Source organism: Melampsora larici-populina (assembly GCF_000204055.1).
Source record: "Melampsora larici-populina 98AG31 unplaced genomic scaffold MELLAscaffold_26, whole genome shotgun sequence".
Taxonomy (NCBI): domain Eukaryota; kingdom Fungi; phylum Basidiomycota; class Pucciniomycetes; order Pucciniales; family Melampsoraceae; genus Melampsora; species Melampsora laricis-populina.
Genome location: NW_006768790.1, coordinates 364,283 through 392,138, shown reverse-complemented (window position 1 = coordinate 392,138; position 27,856 = coordinate 364,283). Strand labels below are relative to the sequence as shown.

Below are 27,856 nucleotides of genomic sequence, written 5' to 3'. Positions count from 1 at the left end.
TCGGGTCTCACAATAATCAAGCTTACAGTTTCGAGACCGAGAAACCCTTGGTCCATATACAGGGGTATGTACCAAGGTTTCCTCACCTTTCCTCACCCCAACAAGTTGGTATGTTGTCTTTTCCCCTCCTACCTCTCCATCCTCGCCTCCTCACTCACTTTCTCCCTCATTTTTGGGCTTCCTCTCGCCCAAAAGGTTCTCCTCAATATATCTCAACAAAAAATACCCTGGGTTTTGTCATTTTAGCTCATTCGCAACAAATCTGTCTACTGGTTCCTCACCTCAACAAGTTGGTCATCGTCTTTTCCCCTCCCTACCTCTCCTGACTTCTCGCCTGCTGACTCACTTTCTCCTTCATTTTGTTCCTTCCTCTCGCCCGATATGATTTCCTCATGATCTCTTGCTCAAGCTTTTTATATCTGTCCTTGTTCGATATCAGTCTCGCTATATCTTTTGAAAAGGCTTTTTTTATTCCAACTTGGACACATTCCTCTTTTCGATATCAAAAATGCCCAAAAACCTTTACAGTACGGACATCAAGCTGCTTGTGGTACGGATGGTTTTACGCGGGTTGACCTTTCCCGAAATTGTACGGTCAACGGGCATGGATCTGTCTCTCACCTCGGTCCAACGTTGGTTCGAAATTTATCGAACAACTCGAGCGGTGGTCACCAATCCTTTGGACCACATGCAACCCGGCGCGCCATCCGTTCTAGGAGAGCCCGAGAAACAGTTTGTACTGCAAGCCCTTGAACTGGACCCGACTCTTTATCTGGATGAACTCAAGTCCAAAATTCGAGAGACTTTTGGAAGAATGGTCTCCCTGAAGACACTCTCCACCGAACTTCGAACTCGTCTGTGCTGGACTCGCAAGAAGTCCCGCACGGTCCATCCCAACCAGTCGGCGATTGACCGTGGCGCCTATATCGAGGAGCTCTCTCAAATTGATCCTTGCTGCCTTGTCTTTGTTGGTGAGTTGCTTTGGTGTGATGTTAAATGAAGTCAACTACTGACTGATTGATTTTTTTGGGGGGCAGATGAAACTGCTATATCAAAACGTCGTTTGTATCGAACCCACGGCCGTGCTCCTATTGGTCAGCGCACTTCCCGCCTCCAGAGGCCTACTCAAGCCTTCCGGTGGTCAGCCCTTCCGGCAATCTCAATGGACGGTATTGTGGCTGCGACCATTCAACCGGGTGGGTACTCCAGGCTGGATTTCGAGGCTTTTCTGGAACACGACTTGGTAAGTCTGTTTTTTTTGGTTTTTGTTCCATTCGATGTCATCAAAGTTTCTGATATTTGTGGTTCAGCTCCCTGCCATGAATCCTTTTCCAGCTCGAAACAGCGTCTTGGTTATGGATAACGCTCCTATTCACCATGGCGGCAGAGTGGAGGAACTCTGTGCCGCCAGAGGTGTGAAGTTGCTTTATCTCCCGGCCTACAGCCCCGATTTCAACCCTATTGAGAAAGGATTTTCGGTTTTAAAATCTAGACTTCGACGCTCTCAGGTATTGCAGCACGCTTTGAGTGCAAATGACGAGAAAGCGGCCATCTTCATTGCATGTATGGAGTTATTTACTGAGCAAATGTGTGAAGGTTTTTTTCGGGGAAGTGGTTACTTATAAGTACACAAACCGAAATCAATTCAAGCTTGACTCTGCTAAAGAAGGTATATGCTTACTTTGGCGTGTGATTTTTTTTTGGATATTTATGATTTTACATCTCTTAAACACGTTTGATGGAATTTTTTTTACCAAGTGCTTATTGTATACTCACCAAGCCTGACAAACTATAAAGCCAAGCTGACTTCAAAGGTGTATGTTATTGATTTTTCTTTGGATTATTTAGTGTTCTGTAAGCTTGACTTACTATAAAGCCATAATGTGACTTATAAGTTATATGTTATCGATTGTTCATTGGTGATACTTATAAATCTCTACCTGTTATCTTGGCCTCGAATGATGTTGAAACTTATGAATCAAAACTATCTCTTGTTATCAATGGTTTTGATTTTGGTTGCTTGAGATTTGGCTACGTTTTTGTTTGTTGTTTTATGTTTTTGTACTTTGATTTATCAAAATAAAAAGAAACAAGAGAAAACAAACAAGAGATTTGAAATGAATAATACTCTTTAAGACATGCATGAATATGTCGTAAGACATTGTGAGGAACCTGAAAATATATTAATATTTTTATTGATATATACAAACTTCTTCAAAATTATAAAAATTATTGAAGGGTTTTAAAAAAATTTGAGGACCTTGAAAAAATTAGAAAAACCAAGAGTCAATATCGAATTCTGAAACATTTTTTTCAGGAAAATTTTTGAGAAGTCATTAACGACTTCTCATAATACTTCGGAATTTTTTTTGGAAGATGTCATTATCAACTTGTCAATAATATCCCTAAGTGTGTTTAGGCAATCATTTTGGGATGTTATTGATGTGAGTTTGGGGTGTTCACAAGGTGCTTGTTTAAAGTAAACACATTGATTTGTTTTCATATGGTGGCTTCATACGAAGAGGTAGCAGCAATAACAAGATAACAAGATAACAAGATCACAAGAGACTTTCACGAGATTTCGAGCTGCAACTTCATACAAAGAGGTAGCAGAAATCACAAGATAACAAGACACATTCACGAGATTTCGAGCTGCGACTTCATACAAAGAGGTAGCAGAAATCACAAGATAACAAGACACTTTCAGGAGAATTTGAGCTGCGACTTCATACAAAGAGGTAGCAGCAATAACAAGATAACAAGAGACTTTCAAGAGAATTCGAGCTGCGACTTCATACAAAGAGGTAGCAGCAATAACAAGATAACAAGAGACTTTCAAGAGAATTCGAGCTGCGACTTCATAGAAAGAGGTAGCAGCATTAACAAGACACTTTGATTTTTTTTGATCTGCGACTTCTTTCAAAGAGAATGACAAGAAAACAAGAGGTATGAAGTTCAATACCGGTGAAACATTGTAGTGTTTGAAGAAACTTAAGACGTGGTGGTGGATGAGCAAGGAAGGTAATTAATATTCGGGTGAAGCAGGTGGTGAAGACTCCAAATCTTCCTCAAAGGTTGAATCCTCCACCTTTTCTGGGTCTTCTTGATTGAAATCGTTTCAGAGTTCATGCGCACGGTCCAATGCTTCACTGAGGAGATGTGAGGCAAGCGCTGGGTGCATACCACGCGCAGTGAGTGACGTTTTGGTAAATTGAACGCTAGGGATCAAGTCCATCCAAGACTGGACGCCGGCGTTGTTGAGGATCATCCGGGTGGTCTGGTCATGCTTTGGCACGTTGCAATGGTCCAAGAACCGTTCTAAGGCTGCTGCATGAGCACTTTCAGTGGCCTTCGGGTCTTGGGAAGGTTCGTGATGATCGAGGATCGAAATGGGAGCTACAGCTTCTTCAACGGCCGAATCCTTGACTTTCAAGTCACCAGGTGTGGGGGAGGCAGCAAGTCCATAGTCCGATTGGTTGTTACCCAAAGATTCAAAGATGGAAGGCGAGGGAGGATCGGAAGAGATTACGATAGGGACGCCTTTGCTAAAGGGTTTCGGTGTAACTATACGATATGAATCCAAAGAAAGGATTGATCAACATGTTGATCATAATTCACATACACATAAGTAAAAAGAAATCCTTACCTATCTCCTTCTTAATATGCATTTCGTGACCAGACGGGGGATCGGAAGATAAATTGATCGTGATTCCTTTGGACTTGGCAGAGGTAGAGCCTACAAAGATTGTACAATATTTGTTAGTGAGATGTTGATTATAGTTAGATAGTATAACATTTGAGAGTTTGAGGAAATAGACGTACCAGGTTCCAATTTGATTTTCTTCTTGTCATCTACACAGGTTTAATCAATGCAAGGATCATTAGTAAGATTGATCCTTCAATCAGAGGGGAAAGGTCAAGAGTGGTTTTAGCTTACCTGGAAATAATCTGGGCTTAACTTCGTGTTCAGAGACACTGAAGCCGGCAAAACTGGCAGACCTTTTCGAGCTCGATGATGCAGGAAATAAGAGTTTCGCAGGTGGGTCAAAAAAAGATGTGCGAGATCCACCAGTTCGGTGAAAGGTAGGAGACAAGTCAATGGCCAATTGAGCGCTCCGCATCTTGACACGATCATTGACAGAGGTAGCCTTGTGGAATACGCGGGCTTTCTTCATTATCGCCTGATATTCATAAGTTCGGGGAGGGATTTCGCGAGTGGCCATTCCGTTTTGCTGCCATGAAAACCAGGATTAGCGTCCTCAGTGATTTCCATAAATAAAGAATCGAATCTTACTACAGCCTTGGCCCACACCCACGCGCCGTTCCAGGTTAATCGGTATAGATAATTGGGATCCCAAGGGAAAACCAAGATTGCCCCGTCACCAGAGGTCCCTTTTTGCGCTTGTTCGTGAAAAATTTGCGCAGTTAACTCGTGAAGGGCAATACGGTCACGGGCATCCTGTCTCACAACCAAAGTCAGACCAGTATAACATGAGGAAAGATATTTGATAACGCACCTGGAGCTCCTTGGTTAGCACACCCATCTGCGCTTCGGCAGCAGTTGAGCCACTGGCTGAAGCTATCAACTCCTTTGCCGCGCAGGTCTGACGATCAGAAAATGTTAGCGAAAGAAGAGATCACACCGCCGAGAAAGAAAGAAAAGTATTACATACCTGAGCATCCTTTTTGGCCTTTTCTTTGGCATTCTCAGTAAAGATGATCACCGAGCCCTTGTGTTTGGTTGCCTTCGCAAGCAAGTCAACAAAGGCCTGCCACGTATCATAATCGACCAGGGTGATTTTTTCACGACCAACCTGGCCCAACCATATCAAGGTGGGAGCGATTTGGCTTGAGAGGACCATGTGTCGCATACCACCCTCATACACATCACAGATATCGCCACACATACTCTTGAACTCATTTAAAGATTTTCCAAACAAACACTTCTTCAACTCAAGGACGTTACCTTGGTTGAACATCTTGGACTCAATTAGGTTGTGGCGAACCGCAGATGCAGCTGCACCTTTGCGACCTCGGGTAGATACGCGAGTAGATACACCCGGGTCGACTTCAACTTCCTTCTCGGTATGGATCTTGAACTTGACCTGAACCGTCATTTCGTTTCTTCAATCGAATTGAACACGAGGGGCGGTACCGATGCGGTAAAGCGGGTTTTGTTGAAGGCAGGTTGCTGGGGCGTCGTTTCCTGTTTGATTAGAAGGCTCTTCAAACACTGGAAACCAACGTCAGACACCCATAATTCAATATGACATGAAAACATGAAAGACTTACGTGCATTCATGTGACCTTGAACAACGGGCACGTTGACTTTGGAGGTGTTGTTGATGGGGATTTGGGGGTTAGACATCTTAGTATTGATATTAGCGATGTTGACAACCTGATAATACACAGATAACCTAACAATTAGAAATACGAAGCCTATCAAGGGAGTAGGAACAAGTTGACACACTGATAAGAAGCCCGAGGAGAAGAGGGACGGTTGAAAATAAGGCTGGTTTTGGATAGAGAACTTCGAAATCTGGGAAATAATGGGGAACCATTTTGTCAAGGTAAAGATGAGAGAAAGCATTAAAAAAACAGGAAAGCATTTAAAGAAAAGCATTGGAACCAAGTTACTGACTGGGTGAGATCGATGAGACGAACAAAGGATAAAACAAAACCTTTGGTATGCTATACCAGGTTTTATACCAATCAAGCGTAAGAAACCCATCCCCATTTTCGAAGATGAGGTCATATGACCTCATCACCCCATTTTTGAATTGTATTTGACGATAAAGGGGAGGCAAAGACAAAAATGAATCACATGAAAGAAAAGTTTGGCCACGAAGAAAAAAGAACTTACATTGAATGAGTATTTGTACCAATGATATCCTGTTTGTTTTAGTTTTTGATGTCCTATGATTCAACCAAATATAAACGATTTTGAATTTGAAAACTTTGAAATCAATGATATCATGTTCGATTTTCTTTCATGATAAGAGATGAATCAAACATTCAGAATGATATCCGTTTTCGAAAACTTTGAATTGAAACAAACAATGTACCCTCTTTCCTTGTTCTTTTTTCTTTCCTGATAATCAATGAATCAAACAATAATAAAGATATTCGTGCTTGAAAATCTTGAAATCATTCAAACACATGTACCCTCTTTCCTCAATAGAAATTTTTGAAAATCGCATGACCTCAGACCTGTTTTCGATGCATATATTGATCGAAAGAAGCATGATGAATATGGTGATTGAAATCTTTGGTTGAAAAGTGGGAATTTACGTACCTGTAAATGGCGAAAAATCAATCCTTATTGGATTCCATGTCAAAAAAAGAGGGTTGAGGAGGTGGCTAGTCGACAAGGCGGCGGGTGGAGGTGTAAGTGAACTGGAGGAGGAACCGGAGGTCGAAGCGGAAGGACAGCAGAAACCGTGCTAAAGAAGAATGATTTCTGGAATCAAGAGGTATGCATCGAAGGACCGTTCTTAAATGTCACTTACGTTGAAAACAGAAGAAGGAACCTAATTAAGGTTTAGCCTCAAGGCCTCGAGAAAAAACGGTTTTTTTCTCGAGATTAAACCCCTGGTTAAATCTCGGCGACACACATGTCCTCAAATCTTACCGATGATTCTCACAACAGCTGTATACACACTAATCCATAACTCCATTTGTACTCAATCTTACTCAATCTTCTACCTATTCTTACAGCCACAGTCTCCGCCGTCTCTGTCCAAGTTGACAAAACGTGAGCAAAGCCTTGTCATCTTTCTCTGTGTTGCTGATCCCCCTCTCAGAAGCTTTACCTAACGCATGACTGGCTTGATCTCAGTGGCACTCGTGAAGTCCTACAACAAAGATCTGTAGATTTCACCCCCATCATTGTAAAGAGGTCGTAAGTGAACATTATGAACATCAACTCTCGTTACTCTACTCTTGTAGATTGTTTGACTGATTGTTATGGTTCCTGTCTACACAAAACAAATCACACTGGCTCAAGACCCCTCAAACCTCGTCAGATCCCTACCTTTTCCCCCCCTAACACTATAAAGTGCATCCCATGTCCTAATACAGGAGGATGTTGTAATTAGATGTCAGTGGAATCGACGTATGTGGCAAGTTCAGGAGGGCTTGAGGTGGACGCAAACGCCGACCTTATGCAAGGATTTCTTTCCTCCAGAGGACTCTTCTATGCGTGATGCTGATCAAAGTTCCAAGCTGGCTCCTTATCATAGCCATCATTGCACCAATTTGTTTTTTGTACGCCAGCTGATTTGTAAACCAAGTGATTCTATGACGATACTCTCCCGACTTTGGTAGTTTCTGTTTGGGAGCTTCACTACTCTGATTGTTCTCAATCAATGGAAATTGTCAATGTTGAATGTCGTTGTTTATAGTCTTATTCCTTCTACGCGCCGGTTTTATGCTTCCATCTTTTTGAAACAATCAATAAGAAAATTCAAGAAAATCCTTTTTTCGAAGGAAGAGATCAGTTCTCAGTGAGTGGCTCTAGCTTTCGGGGCCGAACAATCAATAAGACAATACCATGTTTGTTGATACAACACTTGTATCTCAGATCGTACTCGACACTCAGTGACCATAAGCATTCAGACATCCATGCTGAGCTTCACTCTGAAGACTCTGAGCGTGTTCCTCATTTCCTTTCTACGAACACTACTTGTTCCTCTCACTCATCTAATGTTCAGTCTGATCCATTTGTATATATTCCAAATGTCTGTTGTTGTTGTTTCTGTTTTTTCGTGCGTTTTTTTCGTCTTGTCATAAATATAGAAATATTTCTTTGCATTCATTCTCTGCTTGCACGAGAAGCGCTGTCGACAGCTCTCTCTTGAATCTCTTCGTTTGTCACGCAACGCATCCTTTGCTTTTCGTGCTGAAACTTCTGAAGATTTCACAAGCTACTCCATAGCCTGTATCGTTAGGTTATGAGCCCAGCGCTCCAAGACGCGCACTAAATACATACCATAAACCCTTTGTCCATCAAAGGCACTACTAATCACTATCGACTACGATCACCAACTAAAAATCCACCCTGATGTCCAAAGGAAGCGACTCAAAAGAATCTCTCCAACAATCGATCAGCATCATGTCCGACTTGAACTCCAAATCCGTATCATTTGGTACTTCAGCTCTCACCACCATTCCCAAACTCGAGATGGGAAACATATACGCTTGGAAGACTGAATTAAAAATTTACCTAAAAATGAATGGCCTATATGAATTCATCGAGCAAAACCTTGAACGTCCAAAGGACCCTTCCGAACGCGCTCGTTTCGACATGAAACAAGCAGCAACTCTGCATGCTATACGCAACACAGTCGATTCCTCGAATCGCTCTTCGATTGAATCCATCGAAGACCCCAAGACGGCTTTTGAAACTCTAGTTTCTCAACACGGTTCGGACAATGGGATTGTGACCGCGAATACCCTTACAGAACTCTTCAGTTTAAAATATGACACATCTATTGGAATTACCAATTACCTCGCTCAAGTTCAAGACCTCCACAGCAAAATCCGTGATTTGACTGCTGGGGATCAAGATCTTCAACTATCTGATCGATTATTTGCTATCCTACTGGTTAACAGCCTCCCTCGTAGTGATTTTGGTCTCATTATCCAACATTTCCTATCTAATATCAAAACTATCTCCACCAGCGAAGTATGTGCTCGACTCCGTTTAGAAGCTAGCTCCAACAATGGGAACGAAGGAAAATTTAAAGAAGCATACTCTGCTAGAACAAAAAGAACCCCCAGAGTTGATAATAGAAAAGTAGGAAAGTCACCAAAAGACCTATGTCATGTTCACCCGAACTCGAAACACACCAACGACCAATGCTACACTCAAAAGAAGAGTGAAAACAAAGACTCCAACTCACTGTCCGTCGAAGAGATGGCAAAACGTTACAAAGCTATGATGGCGAATACAAACGACACCGTCTCTGCATCTGCACATGTAGCAGTCGAGAACAATTCAAGTAATGATTTCATCACGTACTCTGCCTTCAATGCAACAACTCAAATCACCAGAAACGACCAATTCCTCATTGACAGCGGTGCAAACACTCATATAGCTAGCAATGCAAACCTCTTGTCTAACATACACACCATACAACCCGTCAATGTCTCAGGAATCGGAGGACACAATGGACGAATCAATGCGAAACTCTCCGGAACTGCCTATATCATTGGAAAAACTCGATCTGGAGAAAATAGACTTGTTGCTATTGAGGATGTACTTTTGATCCCCGAAGCCGGAGTAAACATAATATCTGTATCAACAATGCTTCGTGAAGGTGCTACTCTCACTAGCAACCAAACCAACATCATGTTAAAGAATGAAATCCAAGACTACGTCATCACTGGAAAAGGATCCGATGGTCTGTTTTTCGCACAGGCACGTCCATCATCCAATCTATTTGCTGCTCCTGCTTCTGTCCCTGCTGACATCTGGCATCGACGATTCGGTCACCTGAATTACAGATCCCTTTCTAAGGTATCACCAGCTTCCTCAAACAATTTAAACTGTGAATCATGCACACTATCAAAAGCCCATCGATTGCCCTTTTCTTCTCATTTCCCCAAATCTGATGTTCCTCTATTCCGTATACATAGCGATGTTCTAGGGCCAATGCCCACTGCGTCCATAGGTGGAGGAAAATATGTTGTATCTTTTATTGATGACGCTACAAGATATAATTGTATCAGGATCATGCGAACAAAATCTCAAGTATTCTCTCTATTTGTGCAATTTATTACCGAAGTTGAACGTTACCAAAACAAAAGAATAGCCATACTTAAGTCAGACCGAGGTGGTGAATACACCTCTAACCAATTCACAGAATTTCTGTCACAAAAAGGTATAACTTTCGAGCGTGCCCCAGCGGAAACTCCCGAACAAAACTCAGTATCTGAACGATTCAACCGATCTATTCTTGAACGAACACGCTCCACAATGATTGAAGGTAATATCCCGAAATTCCTGTGGGGAGAAATCATGATGGCAACATCGTATCTTCTTAACGTATCCCCTAACGCTTCAATCGACATGGAAACACCACTTGACTTATGGAATGCTGACATCACAGGAACTCATAAACCAAATACAAAATTCCTCCGAGTTCTAGGATGTGCTGCATATCCACTACTAAAATCAACTGAACTGAACAAACTCTCGGCAAAATCACGCCTATGCGTTCATGTGGGATATGAACAAGGTGCAAGGGCGTATCGACTATGGGACCTAACAACCAACACTACACGAAAGATAATATTTTCTGGGCAGAAAATTAAATTATTGATACACAAAAATATTGAGAGGCCAGGAGAAGGGCAAAAAATAAATAAAAATATGCATCTTGTTCTGTTTGAAGAAGACGGCACCGCTCATGTAACAGATCCGATGTCAACTGACACCATCAGAAACAATTCGACAAATCAAGACAACACCACAAAATCAACAATCTCTGACCCTCAAACAGCTGAAAGACCCTTCTCTCATTTCCCAACACAACCACGTCATATCGAACAAGAACCTTCATCCCAGATATCATCGCCTTTCCTGACCCCTCAACAACTATCACCAATATCCCCCAACTTCTCCGAATTTTCAATATCCAACAAAGTATTGGATTCAGATTCTCACAACACATCCTCAATTGAATTCACACCTAAAGAAATCATACCACTACATCACTCAATACATGCGCCACACAATATCAACAAAAAGAAAGAAAAAGAATTTCAAGAATCAAAAACATTACATGAAAAAGAATTAAAAGAAAAAGAATTAAAAGAAAAAGAATTGAAGGAAAAAGAACTAAAAGAATTACAAGAAAAAGAATTAAAAGAATTAAAAGACAAAGAACTAAAAGAATTAAAAGAGAAAGAACTAAAAGAATTAAAAGAACAAGAATTAAAAGACTTAAAAGAACTAAAAGAAAAAGAATTGAAGGAAAAAGAACTAGAAGAATTAAAAGAAAAAGAATTACAAAACTTAAAAGAAAAAGAATTAAAAGAATTAAAAGAAAAAGAATTAAAAGAACAAGAACTAAAAATGAATCGAGCAAAAGAAAATCAAAATAATAACACAAAAGAAAAAGAAAACAATCTCAAAATCAAAATCAAACTTACCAAACAAATGAAATCCGATCTAGAAAGTCTCAAAATAACAGAAAAATCAATAGAAGAAGAAAAATATCAAAAGAACAAGTCCGAATCAGAAATCAAAGAAAACAACAACAAACCTTCACCCCCACCCAAATCTCCGATTCCAAAACCTCAACCAATTCCAATAAACAACTCGACCACCTCATCTCAAAGACCACTACGAGACCGTAAACCACCTGTAAGATACGGCAACCTTACATTATACGCCGCCAAGAAAAGCGATGACTGCCCCACCTACACTGAAGCTATGCGAGGAAAGGAGCGACACAACTGGCTCCAAGCCATGGAAAAAGAATTCAACTCCCTGACTTCACATAATGTAGGAGAACTAGTCGACGCACCACCAGAAGCTAATATCATTGGTGGCATGTGGCGTTTCAAAAGAAAACGAGATGAACATGGTAACATCATAAAGTACAAAGCTAGGTGGGTTGCTCTAGGAAACCACCAGATTTGGGGTGTAGATTTCGACAAAACTTATGCCTCAGTTGTGCAATCCAACACTATGAACATGCTTTTCTCTTTATGTGCTTCTGAAGACTGGGAAATGGAACAATTCGACATCGCTACTGCTTTCCTAAAAGGAAAGATGCACATGCCAGTATACACACGACAAGTTCAAGGCTTCTACAACCCCAAGGATCCTAAGAAAGTATGGCTACTCCGTCAATCAATATATGGAACTCGTCAAGCTCACAGGGAATTCAACACAGATCTCGAATCAAAACTACGTAGCATCGGCTTCATGCCATCAAAAGATGACAACTCCCTATTCACCCTTCGACGAGAAAAGGAACTTGTTCACATTCCGATGCACGTAGATGATGGACTCACTTTCTCAAATTCTAAACCTCTACTGAAAGAGGTAAAAGAAAAATTGCATCAATTATACGACCTTGTATGGACAAATGAACCCACCCTACACTTGGGAATCAAAATCACTCGAGACCGCAAAAACAGAACAATTCACTTATCTCAAGAACACTACTTAAAGAATGTCCTCGACCGTTTTGACATGACTCACTGCAATACTGCACCTACTCCTCTCCCTACCTCTGTCGAACTAACCCCGGGAACCGATGAAGAAATCACCGACGCTGCCCACCTACCATACCAACAAGCTATTGGATGCCTGAACTGGGCAGCTGTGCACACTCGACCCGACATTCAATATGCAGTATCAACTCTTGCAAGATACTCATCTAAATACACTATCCGCCATTGGAAAGCTCTCAAACACCTCCTACGATATGTACAAGGAACCATCGACAGAGGGATACTTTTCAAAAACCATGAAGTCCCCTCCACCGAATTGCGTGCATATGCTGATGCAGACTATGCTGCATGCACAGACACTCGAAGATCCACAACCGGCTACGTGTTCACCCTAGGAGGTTCCCTTGTATCATGGAAAAGTCGGCGACAACCAACAGTAGCTTTATCCACCACCGAAGCCGAATATATGGCCCTCGGCGATTGCGCAAAACACTGCCTATGGTTCCGACGAATGATTTCTCATCTCACTCAGACACCCATACCAACATCTCCCATATCTCTACCTCCTCTCAGCATTTTCAACGACAACAATGGTGCTGTTTTCCTCTCACAAGAGTCTGCAACCAACTCACGGTCAAAACACATCGACATAAGGCATCATTTTATCCGAGATCTCATAAACTCACATCAAATCTCCACTCACATGATCGACACCAAAACAATGCCTGCCGATTATCTCACAAAGAACGCTCCAAAGGAGATGTTGAACAGGTGCCGCCTCTTAATTGGAAACGTAAGTTCCAACGAAACTCACGAAATCACCACACATTTACTTCCAAAACCCACGAAAGTATCGAGCAAGGGGGGATGTTGATACAACACTTGTATCTCAGATCGTACTCGACACTCAGTGACCATAAGCATTCAGACATCCATGCTGAGCTTCACTCTGAAGACTCTGAGCGTGTTCCTCATTTCCTTTCTACGAACACTACTTGTTCCTCTCACTCATCTAATGTTCAGTCTGATCCATTTGTATATATTCCAAATGTCTGTTGTTGTTGTTTCTGTTTTTTCGTGCGTTTTTTTCGTCTTGTCATAAATATAGAAATATTTCTTTGCATTCATTCTCTGCTTGCACGAGAAGCGCTGTCGACAGCTCTCTCTTGAATCTCTTCGTTTGTCACGCAACGCATCCTTTGCTTTTCGTGCTGAAACTTCTGAAGATTTCACAAGCTACTCCATAGCCTGTATCGTTAATGTTGTCCTTCAAGATAGTCATTTCTGCCATCTGATTCTTAGCAGCTCGGTGATCCAATGCTCACTGAACTTTCTCTCCATCTATGCCAAATCCACCATCAATCTTTATGTGTACGCTCTGCCAAGTCTGTTCAAGTCGGTCAAACGTGAGCAAAATTTCAACGTCTTTTTCTGCGTCTCTTCAAACGATTGCAAGAACATCACCCTGACGCATGGCACGTTTGATCACAGTGTCAATCATGAACTCCTAGAAAGACGAAGTGTAGAGTTGGCTCCAATCATGGAAAAGAAATCGTAAGTGAAGACTATCAGCATTATCTTCAGACTTTGATTACTGATAATGAACAAAGGAGTAATCGACTCAACTTTCCACCATCAAATGATACTAAAACTTCATCATCATCATCATCAAACTCATCTTTATCATTACATCCTAACTTGGACCCACCTCGTACAGATGAAAACATCTTGGTATCATCGATCTCTGGAAAGAAACCATTCTGATTCATAATTGAATCATCTTTTTTATTCCGACTTTCACTTTATTTTGATCTGTTTCACTGATTCGAACAAATCATTCAATTCGGTTAGGGACCGCATCGATTAACGAAGATTTCAGTCATCTCAAAACAAATCACCATATCAAACCCCGAAAGCTTTCTATTTATTCGAGTCTAATCGTTCAGTCTCTTTTCATCTTCATCTTCAGAGAAACCCCTCGATCTCGACCTTTGCTGATCTTCAATGAATTTCACTCAATAGGTTATTCTCGAATCGCTCTAGCAACAGTTTCGTTACATTATATGTCATCATCCAAAGTGTTGTACAATTGCGCATTTAATTTTACAACTTTTAGATGCAGTAGATGGTCAAGCTGCTAGAGCTTTGGGACAAATTAGCAGGTTTGGTGCTGTACTAGATATGGTCACCGATGGGTCAGTTTTGTTTAATCGCATTCATCTTCACATGAATACTAATCTTCAAGTTTTGGATTTGTATCTTTAAATAGATGTGCTACGACTTTCTTGTTATGTCTTCCAGGTTCGGTTTATCCTACATGAGCGATTATGTTTCATCAGACTTTAAATGCTAGACATTATATTGATATGTATAGGTACGTTTTCTTAACTCATTCTGTTGAAATCGGATTCGCGTCTTGATTTACTTTCTTGGTTTTTTCAAGTTCTGATATCAAGAATTTCAACTTGAAAGAGCTCCACAAAAAAGCCTCCTCATTCAACAGATCAAGAATCCATTACCTACACGAACTCAACCTAAACGATCAAAAAATCACTTCTGAGGCCAACTGAGTCAGAAGACTTCGGTACTGACGCAGACGCTGAAACTACTCCAAAATCTCGAGCTTTAACCTGAATAGTTGAATCCAAAAAAGCCTCAAAAAACCGATTGACCATCCCCACTCCATCTTCCTCAAAACGTTCTACTAAGAGAAAAATCGATATCGCTGAAGAGGAAGAAGAAATTGATCAACTAGCACCAGACGAATTCGTATATTCAGAACCCCCATACAAGACGACCACCGAACAGACCATTGAATTCGCACGTCAAGCTTATTCTTCCAGGGACCAAAATGATTTGCCTGTCCCGACTCCCCGTCCAACGTCATTCATCCGATTTTCCAACACAGGCTTCTGCAATCCAAACCCCACCAGAGGAAGGTAGTGTAAAAAAGAAGACGACAAACCCCAAGAACAGACTGACCAGTTCACATGAGGTCACTGAAGCTGGCGAGGGCAACCATTCTGACTATAATCCGTGTCAAAGCAGATCTTATGAAGCTCCTGGTAGTAGTGATAAGAAGCTTAAGCATTTGAAGCGCAAGGCGTCATAAGTTTTCTTCTATTGTCAAGGAACTCCATGGCTCATCAAACGTTGCATTTTTATTGGTTTTCAGTCATCTGTACCTGCACCTCCCAATGTTGTGCAGCAGCCATCCAGTTCTAGTGCAACCTCAAACATCCCTAGACTAGCTTCTTCTGTCAAGCAAGAACAAATCAACACCCGAGTCTCCACGCATCATCCGCCGCAGGGACCTCCTGATCTCTTGACTGGACACCCAATCCAGCGAGAATCATCCTTTTTACCCAAGTCAGCGACTACCTCCAACGTTTGGGCTAGCTGTACACCTCAACAAGTTCATGGACGTAAGAGTGTTCCAATACCATCGATGGCCTGACCAACCGAAAGGTTTTTCGAGAGTTAAAATTGATTAAAATTAGTGAAGAGAAGGAAACAGTGAAAAAATCAGTAGAAATTGTAAACTCAGGGAAGGGGTAAGTCTTGTTTCATAATTGGAATCTGGTTATCATTACCATTCACCAAAAACTGATACTTTGTTTCTTCTTCTTTATAGTCATGAATGCATCATACAAACCCAAGTTTATAATGCATTATTGCTTATGCTGATTTGAGAGATTCGCTTCTATATTATGAACATTCAACTATTCAAAGACCAAAAACTTTGGATCAAAGTTGAAAGAATTATTGAACGTAATTTGAATGTAAGAACCAAAGTTACCAAATCATGTGGTGAAAGGTTTAAAGTTTGGGAATAGATTGTTTTGTTCATTCCTTTGAATCTCTCTTTCTGTCTGTTTGTAATTTAACTTTTTGGTGCGTTGGGGTTTTCTTTAGGGAGTTATACTGGCGATTTGAATTCAACTTCATCACCTATTGGAGACTATTCTTACCAAACTCCTAGTAGGAATGAAAGACCAAGTTATATTGGATTATCAACAGCTAATACTGGACAAAAAATGAAATGATGGATATTTGAGGAAATCACAGTGATTCTCTCCAATAAAGTCTTTCAATCAAATTCAGATCATTGTTTGTCTTGTTTTATAATAATATCTGATTGCCTTGTTCTAAATCACACATTGATACAGCACTGGGATGGTTGGTGGGTAGGAGTAAATCAACCAGGGAATGTATTGTAAGTGCATAAAGTCCACAAGCTACAGCCCTGGATGAGCGTCTTTGAACAGGACATGTTGCGTGTGGAAGGTGACATAGGGCAGCTTGGTCAGCAAGTGGGTAACTTGGACATCATTGGTGAAGATGGTGAAGAGGATGATGATTGGAGACAAAGTGGCATGGTTGGCAGATGTGATTAAATAACATCTTATCATTCAATTGATTGCTTGAAATGTTATTTGTTGAATCATAGATGGTGCTTGGGTCATGTTGATATGATTCACATATGCCCACTTTGACAACTTTTCCCCACTTATCTGTAATATGCATTATGCATATTTACATATGTGTGATTGGTATTTATATATGTTTGATGTGCAATCACATATATGTGATTAGGGTTAACATCCATGTGATATGTATTCACATGTATGTAATTTGGATTCACGTATATATGAATGCACATCACATGTATGTGATTTGGATTCAGATGCGTGTGATGTGCATTCACATGTATGTCATTTGATATTACCTATGTGTGTTTGCATTCACATGTATGTAATTTACATTCACATATGTGTGATGTGTTTTCACACATAGGTGATTTCAAATCACATACGTGTGATGTGCATTCACGTATATGTGATTTGAATTCATCTATGGGTGTTTGCATTCACATGTAAGAAATTTATATTCATATTCAGATATGTGTGATGTGTATTCACATGTATGTGGTTGATACTTACATATCATGTGTACCTTTTTGATTGCACATGCGTGATTGGTATTGCACAATGTGTTTTCATTTTATATAGATATGTGATTTGTACTTCCATATGTGCAACTTTTGATTGCACGTGTGTGATTGGTATTCCCCAATATTTTTTTCATTTTAAATATACAGCCATTCCGATGTTGCTTGTCGCTCCGTTTTGAAAAAGAAAAAGTTGAAACTTAAGTTTTACTCAATAAAACTTCCAACTCAGCTGTAATTCAAGGGAATACAGCCAAATTTTGGGTTTTAACCGGTTAAAACTTAGGTTTTAAGCTCATAAACTTTTTCTTTTCAAAAGGGTGCAACAAGCAATATCGGAATGGTTGTATGTGATTTGATGGAATTCACATTCACATGTGTGTGATGTGTATTCACAAGGATGTGACTAGTACTTACAGATGTTGTGAGAACAATGATAACTATTTCTTATTTTTTGTTGTGTCGAGATTTAATCCAAAACTGGCAAAAACTGGCAAAAACTCCTTTTTGACCATGCAGATAAACACATATTGCAGGAAAAAGAAGGTTTAGGCATGTGACATCAAAAGAAATGGAGTTTTGGACCAAAGAGTAAACTCTAGGTAAAACTTGGCAACACCCATCACCTCAAAAGTTACCAATATATCTCACAAGGGCTGTAGATATGTTTAACATTTAATTGCACATGTGTGATTGCTTGTCGCCATTTTTGTCCATTTTCTGAGTATATGTGATTTAGTGAAATTTACACCACAGAAATTGATGGTAGGTTTCCTTAGGAGGCACAACGGAGGTGGAAGGTGTCCACGCGTATGTGTAGCGCTTTACTACATGTGCCTCCTAAAGAACTCCTTCCACGGCGGGAAGACATCATTATAGATCCGGTTGAACCAGTTAAAAGAATGATGACAAGTGATTGGTAACTAGACTAAACTATGTAGGGTCTGGTAAAATTTTCAATTATAAGTAATTAAATAACCAACGTTACAATCACAATTAAGAGAGTTCTTAAGGAGGACACAAACAAGATGAGGAAGGTTTCTCTTCTCTCATCTGTTGTCCACTTTTTATCTTTGTCATTCATATCTGTTTCCAAATCTATCAATAAATTTTCCCTATTTGAAACAAATAGTATTTTTAACAATACCAATCACTGATCTCAGATTGATTAATAATCATTTAGAAAAATTTTCAAATTTCTTTTAAAAACCAACTCACCCACCCCTTTCCAATAAGATATTATGAAAAGATAGAGTGGATTCACCAAAGAGTAGAGATTGGAGATTAAAACCGTAAAATAAAGATCTTGGTTTCACAAAACCAATCACTCTTTGCCTCACAAATATGTTCTTTAGAACCTAGAGACTTTCCAAATGGTCTCCTTTAGAGATATTTTCAGTGTAGTGGAATCTAGATTTTTCACTAATCTGGTTCTACAGTTATCAATTATATTCTGTTCCTTGGAACTGGTAATTATTGATTTACTGTTGATTATCACAAAAGAAGACATTCTTCGGAAAGACTCAGATTGATATCTCAAATAATTCTAAGGTAAGATTCAAGAATCAAAAGGTTTTTGCAAAACCCATACACTGGTGGTTTTGGACTGAAAAGTTGGGACCACCTAGATTTGATTATTAAATTATTAAGTAAATATTTATTATCATCTTGAATGTGTAACATATTGGTTAGTGTTTTACAAAGTTATCTAGTGGATTGGTCTGAAACCCAATTGAAGAGAGTTTTGGTGACCAGGTTTGCTACTTTTTTCAATCAGAAGTTTTCTTTGCCATAGGTTTGCCATAGGTTTGCCATAGGTTTGTTGATTTCCTTTGAGTCAGTATATCCTACAGTCAAGAATCAAGATCCCCTACATCACAAAATCTAACTCCAAATGTATGGAGGTATCACTCAACAGAATTCCTATCAGTCACCCCACAGATTATTGCCATTCTTTGTACCTCAGTATGGAAAAAATCATCACAACCCCCTTTCAACCTCAGACCTTTCATTTGCAAGTACAACTCACTATATCTACTGCTCTCTTATTTGTGTTCAAGGTCTTTTGCTCAACTCATCAGCTGTCTTCACTTTTAAAGACCAGTGAGATGCCAAGAGACACATCAGTGATGAAGTCAATGTATGTTTAATTTGCCAGATATAGTTGTGAAACAAGGATGAGATATTGGGAAGAAAGGCAAAAGGGTAAGACTTGCATCAGCAGTATCCAGAGACATATGTATAATACCGTGACTGAAGGGGAATCAGCAAACCTATGGCATACAAGACCTGTGATTGAAGAAAGCCGCAAACCCAGTCACCACAACTCTCTTCAATTGGGTTTCAGAGTAATTGATTCCTGTGGTGTTATATGCACACATGTGTGATGTGTATTCACATGTATGTGTCCATGTGACTAGTAATTACATATGTGTAACTTTTGATTGCACATGTGTGATTGATTTTTACCATTTTTTTTGAATATATGTGATTTGGTGTGATTTTTATTCACATATGTGACTTCTTTGATCACACTAAATGTAGGTCTTCATGATTCATATATATGGAAATCAAATTCACATCATTCACATATTTGTGAATTTAATTTACGTATGTGTCCATGTGTATGTGATTGATTCACATACAGTTGGTATTCACATGTACAAAGTCACAGGTTGTGATAACATTCAATATGGGCTGGCATTTGACATTGACATAGGTCTTTGATCCAACATGTTGTCTGCTTCAGGGCAGCAGTGCGTTGGTAGGGGTGTTGTGTATAATAGCCAAAGGCAAATACACTTTTCCCATTGGCTTATATCTGTCAAGTCTAGAAGCCACAGGTGCAGGACAACACTGCTCACCAGGTGCAGTTTGAGTTGTGTTGCACCACAGCAAGCAACAAAAGGCCACAACTTGCAATGTGTTGCAAGGAGTGACACAACATCAAATAGCCAGGTCTGATTGTGCCGGGGCCCGTCTGTTGTGCAACACAAAATGTGTGACAGTGCCAAACCAATTGAATACTATTATTCTGTGGAATGTAAGAGCATCCACAGCCGTGTCCCATAAACCATGACGTACGTAAATTGGGGATATTTTTATTCACAGCCATTACCCCCAAGCTCATGCTTATCCTGGACAATTCTCTATTTGCCAGTCAAAATAGGCCAAATATGTTCTTTTTCCGCTTGCACCCTAAATCATTCTGTACCTCACTTCTCCCATAAGGTCCAACTTGTACAATTGTACTCTCCGCAAATCACACATCTTCATAATCATCTAAGCCAAAACACAGATCCCAAATTATGCTACAAGCCAAACTTTAGGGAACCATGGCTGTACATGCTTCAAATTTTATACCTCAAACAGTTCCCTAAAAAATCTGTGCAACCCTCTGTATGTCACCAATTTACGGCACAACTGGGGATGCTCTAACACAACAGGTGTTGTTGTGGTTCAAAAGAAACACAGATACCAATAATCTTGTTGTACAGCAAAGTAGACTACAACAAACCCAAGGTATTCACAGTGTGGTGCAGTCTAAAAACTGACATGTCTCTGCAGTGCAGCACACAAAATCAGTGTTGCTAGCCAAAAGGTTGATTTGAGGTTGTTTCATTGAGGGGAGTTTGAATCATTTTTTTTGGAAGTGTTCAATTGAAATTGGTATTGTCCAACGACATTGGTAAACAAGAGGATCCAGATCATTGTACTCATCTCTTTTGCTTATTATATCCAAGATTCCAGTCATCCAATCTCACATTGAGTGGTAAGCATGGCTGGCATGCATCCACTACAGTTTACATATCTAGCTGACCTTTTGCTCACACAATAGCCAGGTACTCAGCACCCAAATCCGCTTGAAAACCGGTAATCCTATCAGATTTGGATGTTGGGCACCTGGCTGACAGATTGCATGCAGACTAATTAACTCCCGCAATCAAGCTCAGCACCGGAATCTGCTTGGATTACTAACGTCCAAGCTGATTTGGGTGCTAAGTGCCTGGCTGACAGGTTCTGCAAAGACTACTTAACTCACACATTAGCCATGCACTCATTGCCTGAATTGGCTCCAGGTTGCGCTTGCACAACCCATCTCCCCCCTGATTGGCTGGTAAACAAAGCTACACGACATGGTCTTGTCGGCTACGTGAAGGGTAGGTGACAAGCATGGGTGTGCGCCACACAGCATCCCTCATTCTCCTGTCACCTTTCCTACACAACCACCCGGCGAGAGAGTACACCAGGTGTATCTCACTTGGTCCCAGTCAGAAGGGCCCCGTGCTTGTGGTTGAGAAAACCTTTCAAGCAAAAAATAAACACAAAAAGCTTCAAAGGATGATTCATTGTGAAACACATGAATTATTTACATTTTATAAAACATTTCCATCACATCAGGAGAGAGAAAGGAGTTGACCACAAAATATGACGTTGGAAAAAAATACAAAGACAGTGTCAGGCTGAGAGACACAATGTTGATTGTCTGTTTTCAGGACAATAGAGAACCAAATTATGTGTGCAACACATTGTTGATTTTCTATGCCTTCCCACTGCCAGGGCAAGTACTCATGTTCTGGTACAGACAAAATGTATTTCAAAACAGAGACCAAGGATAGAGGTTTTGGGAAAAGAAGAGCTGGCTGGTCATTTGCATTCACTACCAACTTTAATCAAGAAAACAAGATGCCAAACAAGTGTCAGTCACATTAAGGTCAGATCTCAAAGACGGGTGAGAGCAAGTTAGTTTTGGAGATAAAACTATGAACACACGCATAACTTCTACGCTTTGGCATTGAACAGACTCTTTGGTAGCAAATTTCTGGTAGCAATCAACTGTTGAGAGACATACATGTAAGTGAAGATGACTGAAAAGGAGTCGTAGGGGTAAGAGACCACGAGGTTTGAACTTTTGAGAAGCCCGACTTACACCCTGCGCCAAAGCGCTGATAACCTCCAGGACAGATTGTGTCCTTGATCTTTTGACCATCTTTAGTACAAGTGGTACCCGCTTTTGATGAACAAGATATAACACCAATCAGCCTTTGACTACGTTTGAAAGAAAGAAGAGCAGATAGAAAAGCAAAACCCAATGAAGGTTTCACTCTCCAGCGCTACTGTGTTATATGGAAAGTACTCAACTGGGTGCCATTCGTCTCGGTTCTGTAGGAACTCCAATTATTGTACAGGTGAAGGAAGAGTTTCTGCCTATACAAACTGTTGTGGAAAGGACCGCGAGATTTAGAAGTTTCAGCACTGGATGAGGTTTCTTTGAGCTCGAGACAGACACATCGCAAAGCGTGTCTTACTATTGTTGCTACCAGGTTTGGTGTTCGAATTAGCCCCCGGCGGGAACCAGGCTACACTGCAAAAATCTAAACAGAAGTGAAGCAATATGTTAACATATGTTTTTTATATCTTCCTAGGTACTTACCACTAATAGAGTCTCGTAGAATACAAGAGGATGGAAAACTCACGACTGCCGGGTGGGATTAATGTGATAACTGGGCCACTGTCTATCTGGGCCAGAGACAGACTTGAGGGGAGAGCGCAAAGGGCTACGAGGAAGTAGGCGGTGAACATGTTGTTTTTCCTTTCTGGAACGGCTGACTGAAATTCTTGAAATTCTTGATGTTATGAGTTGAAGGCCTTTTGATGAAAGATAAGGAGAAAAATTGAAGCTGTGATATTTGGTTTTGATTTGGCTATTGACAATCTATGGACGAAAGACTGAAGTGAGTGTGAGGAAAGGATAACTTCAGTATCGCGAGCTGATCACAATCTTATACTCAAAGTCAACTCGAACTCACGATGGCTGATGGATGACAACGTCGCTTCTGATTTCGTACAACAGATACAAATTCCAAGGCAAAATACGAAAAAGGACATGTTCAAATGTCGTCCAGGGTCCAATTCGTGATTCAAGTACCTTACCCATCTTTCACTACCTATTGCGCCCTTCAAGCCCGCTCGGCAAAATCATACGAGGGCCAAGAGAAAGCAATTCAACCTGAGTCCTATTCCTTGAACTTGAAGCGGACGCCGCGCTAGAGCGGATTTGACTTGAAGTTGGAGGTCTATCTTTGTCCAGGTGAACTTTGAACGCAGTGCGCACAGTGCGCTCCTGTGTATAGAAAACACATCTGATGCATCCTTATCCCTACGACTCACAAAATCTCCGAAGTCCATGAGATGCAATCTCAAGGCAGGTGTTTCCGCAAGTCAAAGAGCTCACATTGATCACTGAATGAAGTGATAATTGAACTAAACGGACCCAATCCCTCATGATCTCGCCGGTATTGTCGAACTGAGCACTCGGAAAATGTCTAAAAATCACCCTCAACCAATAAAGAGCAGACTATCAAACAATGCGGAAATATGAGCACTCTTCTTCCTGTCTCATTGGTATGCCACGATCTCTAACTTAAAACAAGTCCGAAAACTGACGCCTACTGACGCACTCGAGCTAGCTTGTAAAGATAGAAAAAGGTATATAAAAATGCGAAGCAATTAAGTAAGTTTAAAGATAGTCGATCTAAATGGACATTTCTCTTTGCAGGCACCTTTTCAACCACTGCGATTCTGGCACGCCTTAATGGGTAATGCTTTGTATAGGAGTTCCACATTTCCAAAACAAAAGCAAAGAGATCTCGACTCATGAAAAGTAAGTCTGATATTTTATCCCACATCTCTCCCTCTCTCTCATCCAAAATGAATCTAAATAATTTTCCAAACCATGTGTCAACCATTCTGATTTCTAATCATCTTTGAATGATTTTGATTTTTTCAATCAAATAAGCTTCTACTTCATCTGAACAATCTATTCTACAATTCAATCCAATTGATAATAATCAGTTACACAAACCAAGAAGGAGAAGATATGAAGATTGATATTTAGGAGGTATATGATCAAGCACCGGTGTGATCAAGTGGAGATTGAGACTCCACTAAAACTGATTAATAATCATTGTGATTTGATTGAGATATTGAGGTATATTGATCAGGAGAACCAGTTGATTGATTAGGTATTGTTGTTTTTACATCAAATTAGATTGGTCCGTGTCTGAAATTTCAGTTTGGTTGTACAGTCCACAACAACCACTTTTATGGTATTTATCTCGGAAAAAAGCAGGAGATTGGGATTCTGAGAGGGTGAGATTGTGTTTTCCATTTCTTGGGATGGAACATTACAAAAATTGTGATTACACGACCGATCCCAGTTTACATACAGGTGTACCGCACGCATCACCGAGTACTCAGGGCCGGGCTATTATTGACTCGTTGGAACTTGGAAGTCGATCACGCTCAGTGGCAGTCGATCTACAACCACCACACCTCGACAACCATATCCTCTAGTTGCTCGTCAAACCCCCTGAATTTTCTTTGCTTCGACTCCTTCCTCAAGCGCGCCATGGCCGACGAATCAGAAATGCTTGATCCTTCGCTGCAAAATGTACTCGATCAGAAATGTCAGTGTGTGGCTTTGACAATATGAGCTATCATCTCTTTGCGCTGCTTTCCTTCACTGCTAACTTGTGTGTTGTCGTTGCAGCACTCAAATGGATCTTTTGCGGTGCGTGAACCAAGATGTTGAACTCGATTTTGCCGTTGGCTCAAACCTCTGTCTTTTCTTTTCATGGGCAAAATGCAAACCACCCGATCAATAGGAGGCAAGGGCGGTGTAGGTATGTTGCTTTGGAGCATATTGTAGTACTAATCCTGTTAGATCCTGGATTTTAGTCTCCCTATATCGGGCTACCACAGTATTCGAAGACAAAATCAATACTTACCAGTCATCTTCAATTATATCCAGGCAAAACAACCACATCATGTTCCTTGGCGGTCCAGCTCGCCTCTTGCCGAGAATCAGTGCTCCTGATATCTACCGATCCCGCACACAATCTTTCTGACGCTTTTGGTCAGAAGTTTGGAAAAGATGCAACTCTCGTAAACGGTTTTGAAAATCTTTACGCCATGGAGATCGACCCTAACTCAAGCTTACAGGAGATGGTCGAGCAGTGTGAGATCCATTATGAAATTCATACCTTGATCTTCTTCATGCTCTAAAACTTCGCTGTTATGGGTTTAGCGGAGGCACAAGGAGGTGGTATGGGTGGCATGATGCAAGACTTAGCCTTTGCAATTCCTGGAGTCGACGAAGCAATGGGGTTTGCTGAAATCATGAAGTAAGCTGGCCACTGCTCCTGAAAAATGCGATTGATTATCAAGACTGATTCATTTTCACAATGATCATCCTCTGACAGGCATGTGAAGTCGATGAAATATTCCGTTATCGTGTTCGATACTGCTCCTACTGGGCACACACTTAGGTTCTTGTCTTTCCCGGCAGTTCTCGAAAAGGCCCTAGGCAAGCTTTCGACATTGAGTGGTCGCTTTGGACCCATGATGCAACAGTTCGGCTCAATGATGGGCGTGAACACTAACACGGATGAGATGTTTGGCAAACTGGAAGACATGAGAGGTGTTATCACCGAGGTTAACAACCAATTCAAAGACCCAGTGAGTAGAATCTAGGTCTATCAATAGACTGTCATGAGTATATTTACTGATGTGTTGGTTTGATTTTCTTGTCTTATTGTGTCCTTTCATGTGCTAGGATTTGACAACATTCATCTGTGTCTGCATTTCAGAATTTCTGTCATTGTACGAAACTGAACGATTGGTCCAAGAACTCACCAGTTATGAAATCGACACCCATTGTATTGTGGTCAACCAACTCTTATTCCCAAAAAAGAACAGTGATTGCGACCAGTGCAATACTCGTTACAAAATGCGTGAGTTTCATGATATCTTGTCAGAACCAGTTTTACTTTGTTGTATTGATTGATCATCTGTGACTTTCAGAACAAAAATATCTTCGAGAGATCCACGATCTGTACATTGAAGATTTTCACATTGTCAAAATGCCCCTGCTGACGGAAGAAGTCAGGGGAACAGAAAGGATCAAAAAGTACGCTCTTTCATTTTATAGGAAGTATAGATACTTGCCTGATTTAATGTTAATCAACCCCAAACAGATTTTCCAAGATGCTTATAACCCCCTACCAGCCTGGGACAAGTGGGTCAAGTGCAGCCTAACTGGAATTGCTACCGCCTCCTTTCTGTTCCGTCTTCTCAGCTGTCACATACTACCACTTTGCCTCTGCAGTAACTAAACTAATTGCAACTTACCACCGCGCTTCGTATCCTTATGACTTTCCCAATGGATTGATTTCGACCCACTGTCTGTACTGCACGTACGAGGCGATTTGTGATCAAACTCGAACGCTAGCGGTTGCTAGAGTAACAGCTCGAATGTTGTCAAAAGCCTCTCCACAGGGTTGACTGACTTATAAAACCATGTCGATTTCACGTTTCCTTTGCCCTGATAGCTACCGATCAGATTGTGCGGATTGACATTACTTGTGCATGCTCTCGAAGGTCTCTGGAGTTGATTTTGCTAACGTGGGCGGTAATCTTCGGTAATCTTGGAAGATTCAAGTTGACTTTTCTTGAAACAAAAACTCCTCTAAAGTTTAACTCCTAGAAACTATTCAGCTCTGAATTTGACTGATCTTCATCGGGGCCAAAGCTATGATATCAGTGCCACGAATGCATTAAGTGAAACTGAAAGTCCAAGGGTAGATGGAAGCTTGGCATGCTTTATTGGAGATTGGATTGAGGAACAGGTGATGTCTATCCACATCCCTTCTCTTCATTATCAAATGAAATCATGATAATTGAGTATCAGACTGTATCAGAGCCCGATCGAGAATAAATTAGAACAGTCTGTATGTATCGAAGTTCAGACAATTATAGTGAATCCTAGTGAATCTCTATCAACGGGAAGCTTGAGGTCGACTAAGGGATGAGTGCACAAAATTTTGAACCTCAGATGAGAATGATGAAGCTAATAGTGCTTTATCGTCTCTCGCAAAATTCAAATCACCTTTGCCCTCTATTATGGCCACCTTTGTTACAAGAAGCTGCAGAGGATGGTCGAGTCAAGAGTTTTGAACATCTCCAATGTTAAATTTTTTGTCTTATACTTCTGATATCATGGTCGCAAAAGATGACCCCAATGAGCAAAAAGCCGCACAGTGATCTCCCTGATCTCCGAGTCCCCTGTTTCTGACTCTGTTTTCAAACTTCTGCTCTCGACCCAACTTTTGGGGAGCCAGATTTTTTAACGAAAGCCCACCAACCGCACGCTTTGCCCGGAGCTTGTCTCAATACATGAAAACCCCGGATTTTGCAATATGTAGTCATGCCGGTCATACTCGTGATCCAGAGTCATTACCCGCTTGGACAGCATTGGAGGATGTAAAGACAACGCGTGAGGTGTGAGAAAAAGTCAAGGGACCAGGTTATCGAGTTGAGGCAAGTTCTAATTCTGCTTTGGACCATCCATCATATGCTAGACACTCATTTATTGTATTTTCAAATCCTGACAGTACTATCATATCCTAATCTCATCTGGCCAAGCACCTCAAGACTCCTAACTCGTAAAGAGAAAAAATAATTGATGGTATGAGAGCGAATCTGAATGCATCAGAACTCATCACAGCTCTTTGAACAAAACTTTCCATGAAGAAGACGTTCCAATCCCATTACGTTGACTTATCTAACTTACGAATCGAATCAAATAAAAAAACGATACTTCAATGTCGCTTACGACTGACAGTAGGATCCAATGTGAAATAAGAAATAGCTTGC

The 27,856-nt window shown here is 40.7% G+C and overlaps 3 protein-coding genes across 3 annotated transcripts; 2 read left to right on the top strand and 1 right to left on the bottom strand.

The window, feature by feature from the left end:
- Positions 1–3,118: 3,118 nt before the first annotated feature.
- Positions 3,119–4,544, bottom strand: MELLADRAFT_88372 (uncharacterized protein; the record flags this gene model as incomplete). Its single annotated transcript, XM_007411626.1, has 6 exons — positions 3,119–3,564; positions 3,647–3,736; positions 3,823–3,852; positions 3,938–4,232; positions 4,295–4,459; positions 4,518–4,544. The coding sequence occupies 6 exons, from the start codon at positions 4,542–4,544 to the stop codon at positions 3,119–3,121; spliced, it is 1,053 nt and encodes a 350-aa protein (XP_007411688.1).
- Positions 4,545–13,532: 8,988 nt separating this feature from the next.
- MELLADRAFT_88371 (uncharacterized protein) lies at positions 13,533–14,759 on the top strand (the record flags this gene model as incomplete). Its single annotated transcript, XM_007411723.1, has 6 exons — positions 13,533–13,595; positions 13,646–13,743; positions 14,123–14,129; positions 14,233–14,384; positions 14,543–14,563; positions 14,633–14,759. 6 exons carry the CDS (start codon positions 13,533–13,535, stop codon positions 14,757–14,759), a joined length of 468 nt encoding a protein of 155 aa, XP_007411785.1.
- Positions 14,760–23,909: 9,150 nt separating this feature from the next.
- MELLADRAFT_72246 (uncharacterized protein) lies at positions 23,910–26,354 on the top strand (the record flags this gene model as incomplete). Its single annotated transcript, XM_007411724.1, has 9 exons — positions 23,910–24,609; positions 24,693–24,713; positions 24,808–24,825; positions 24,954–25,160; positions 25,230–25,326; positions 25,405–25,660; positions 25,758–25,935; positions 26,006–26,111; positions 26,179–26,354. 9 exons carry the CDS (start codon positions 24,552–24,554, stop codon positions 26,237–26,239), a joined length of 1,002 nt encoding a protein of 333 aa, XP_007411786.1.
- Positions 26,355–27,856: the final 1,502 nt, after the last annotated feature.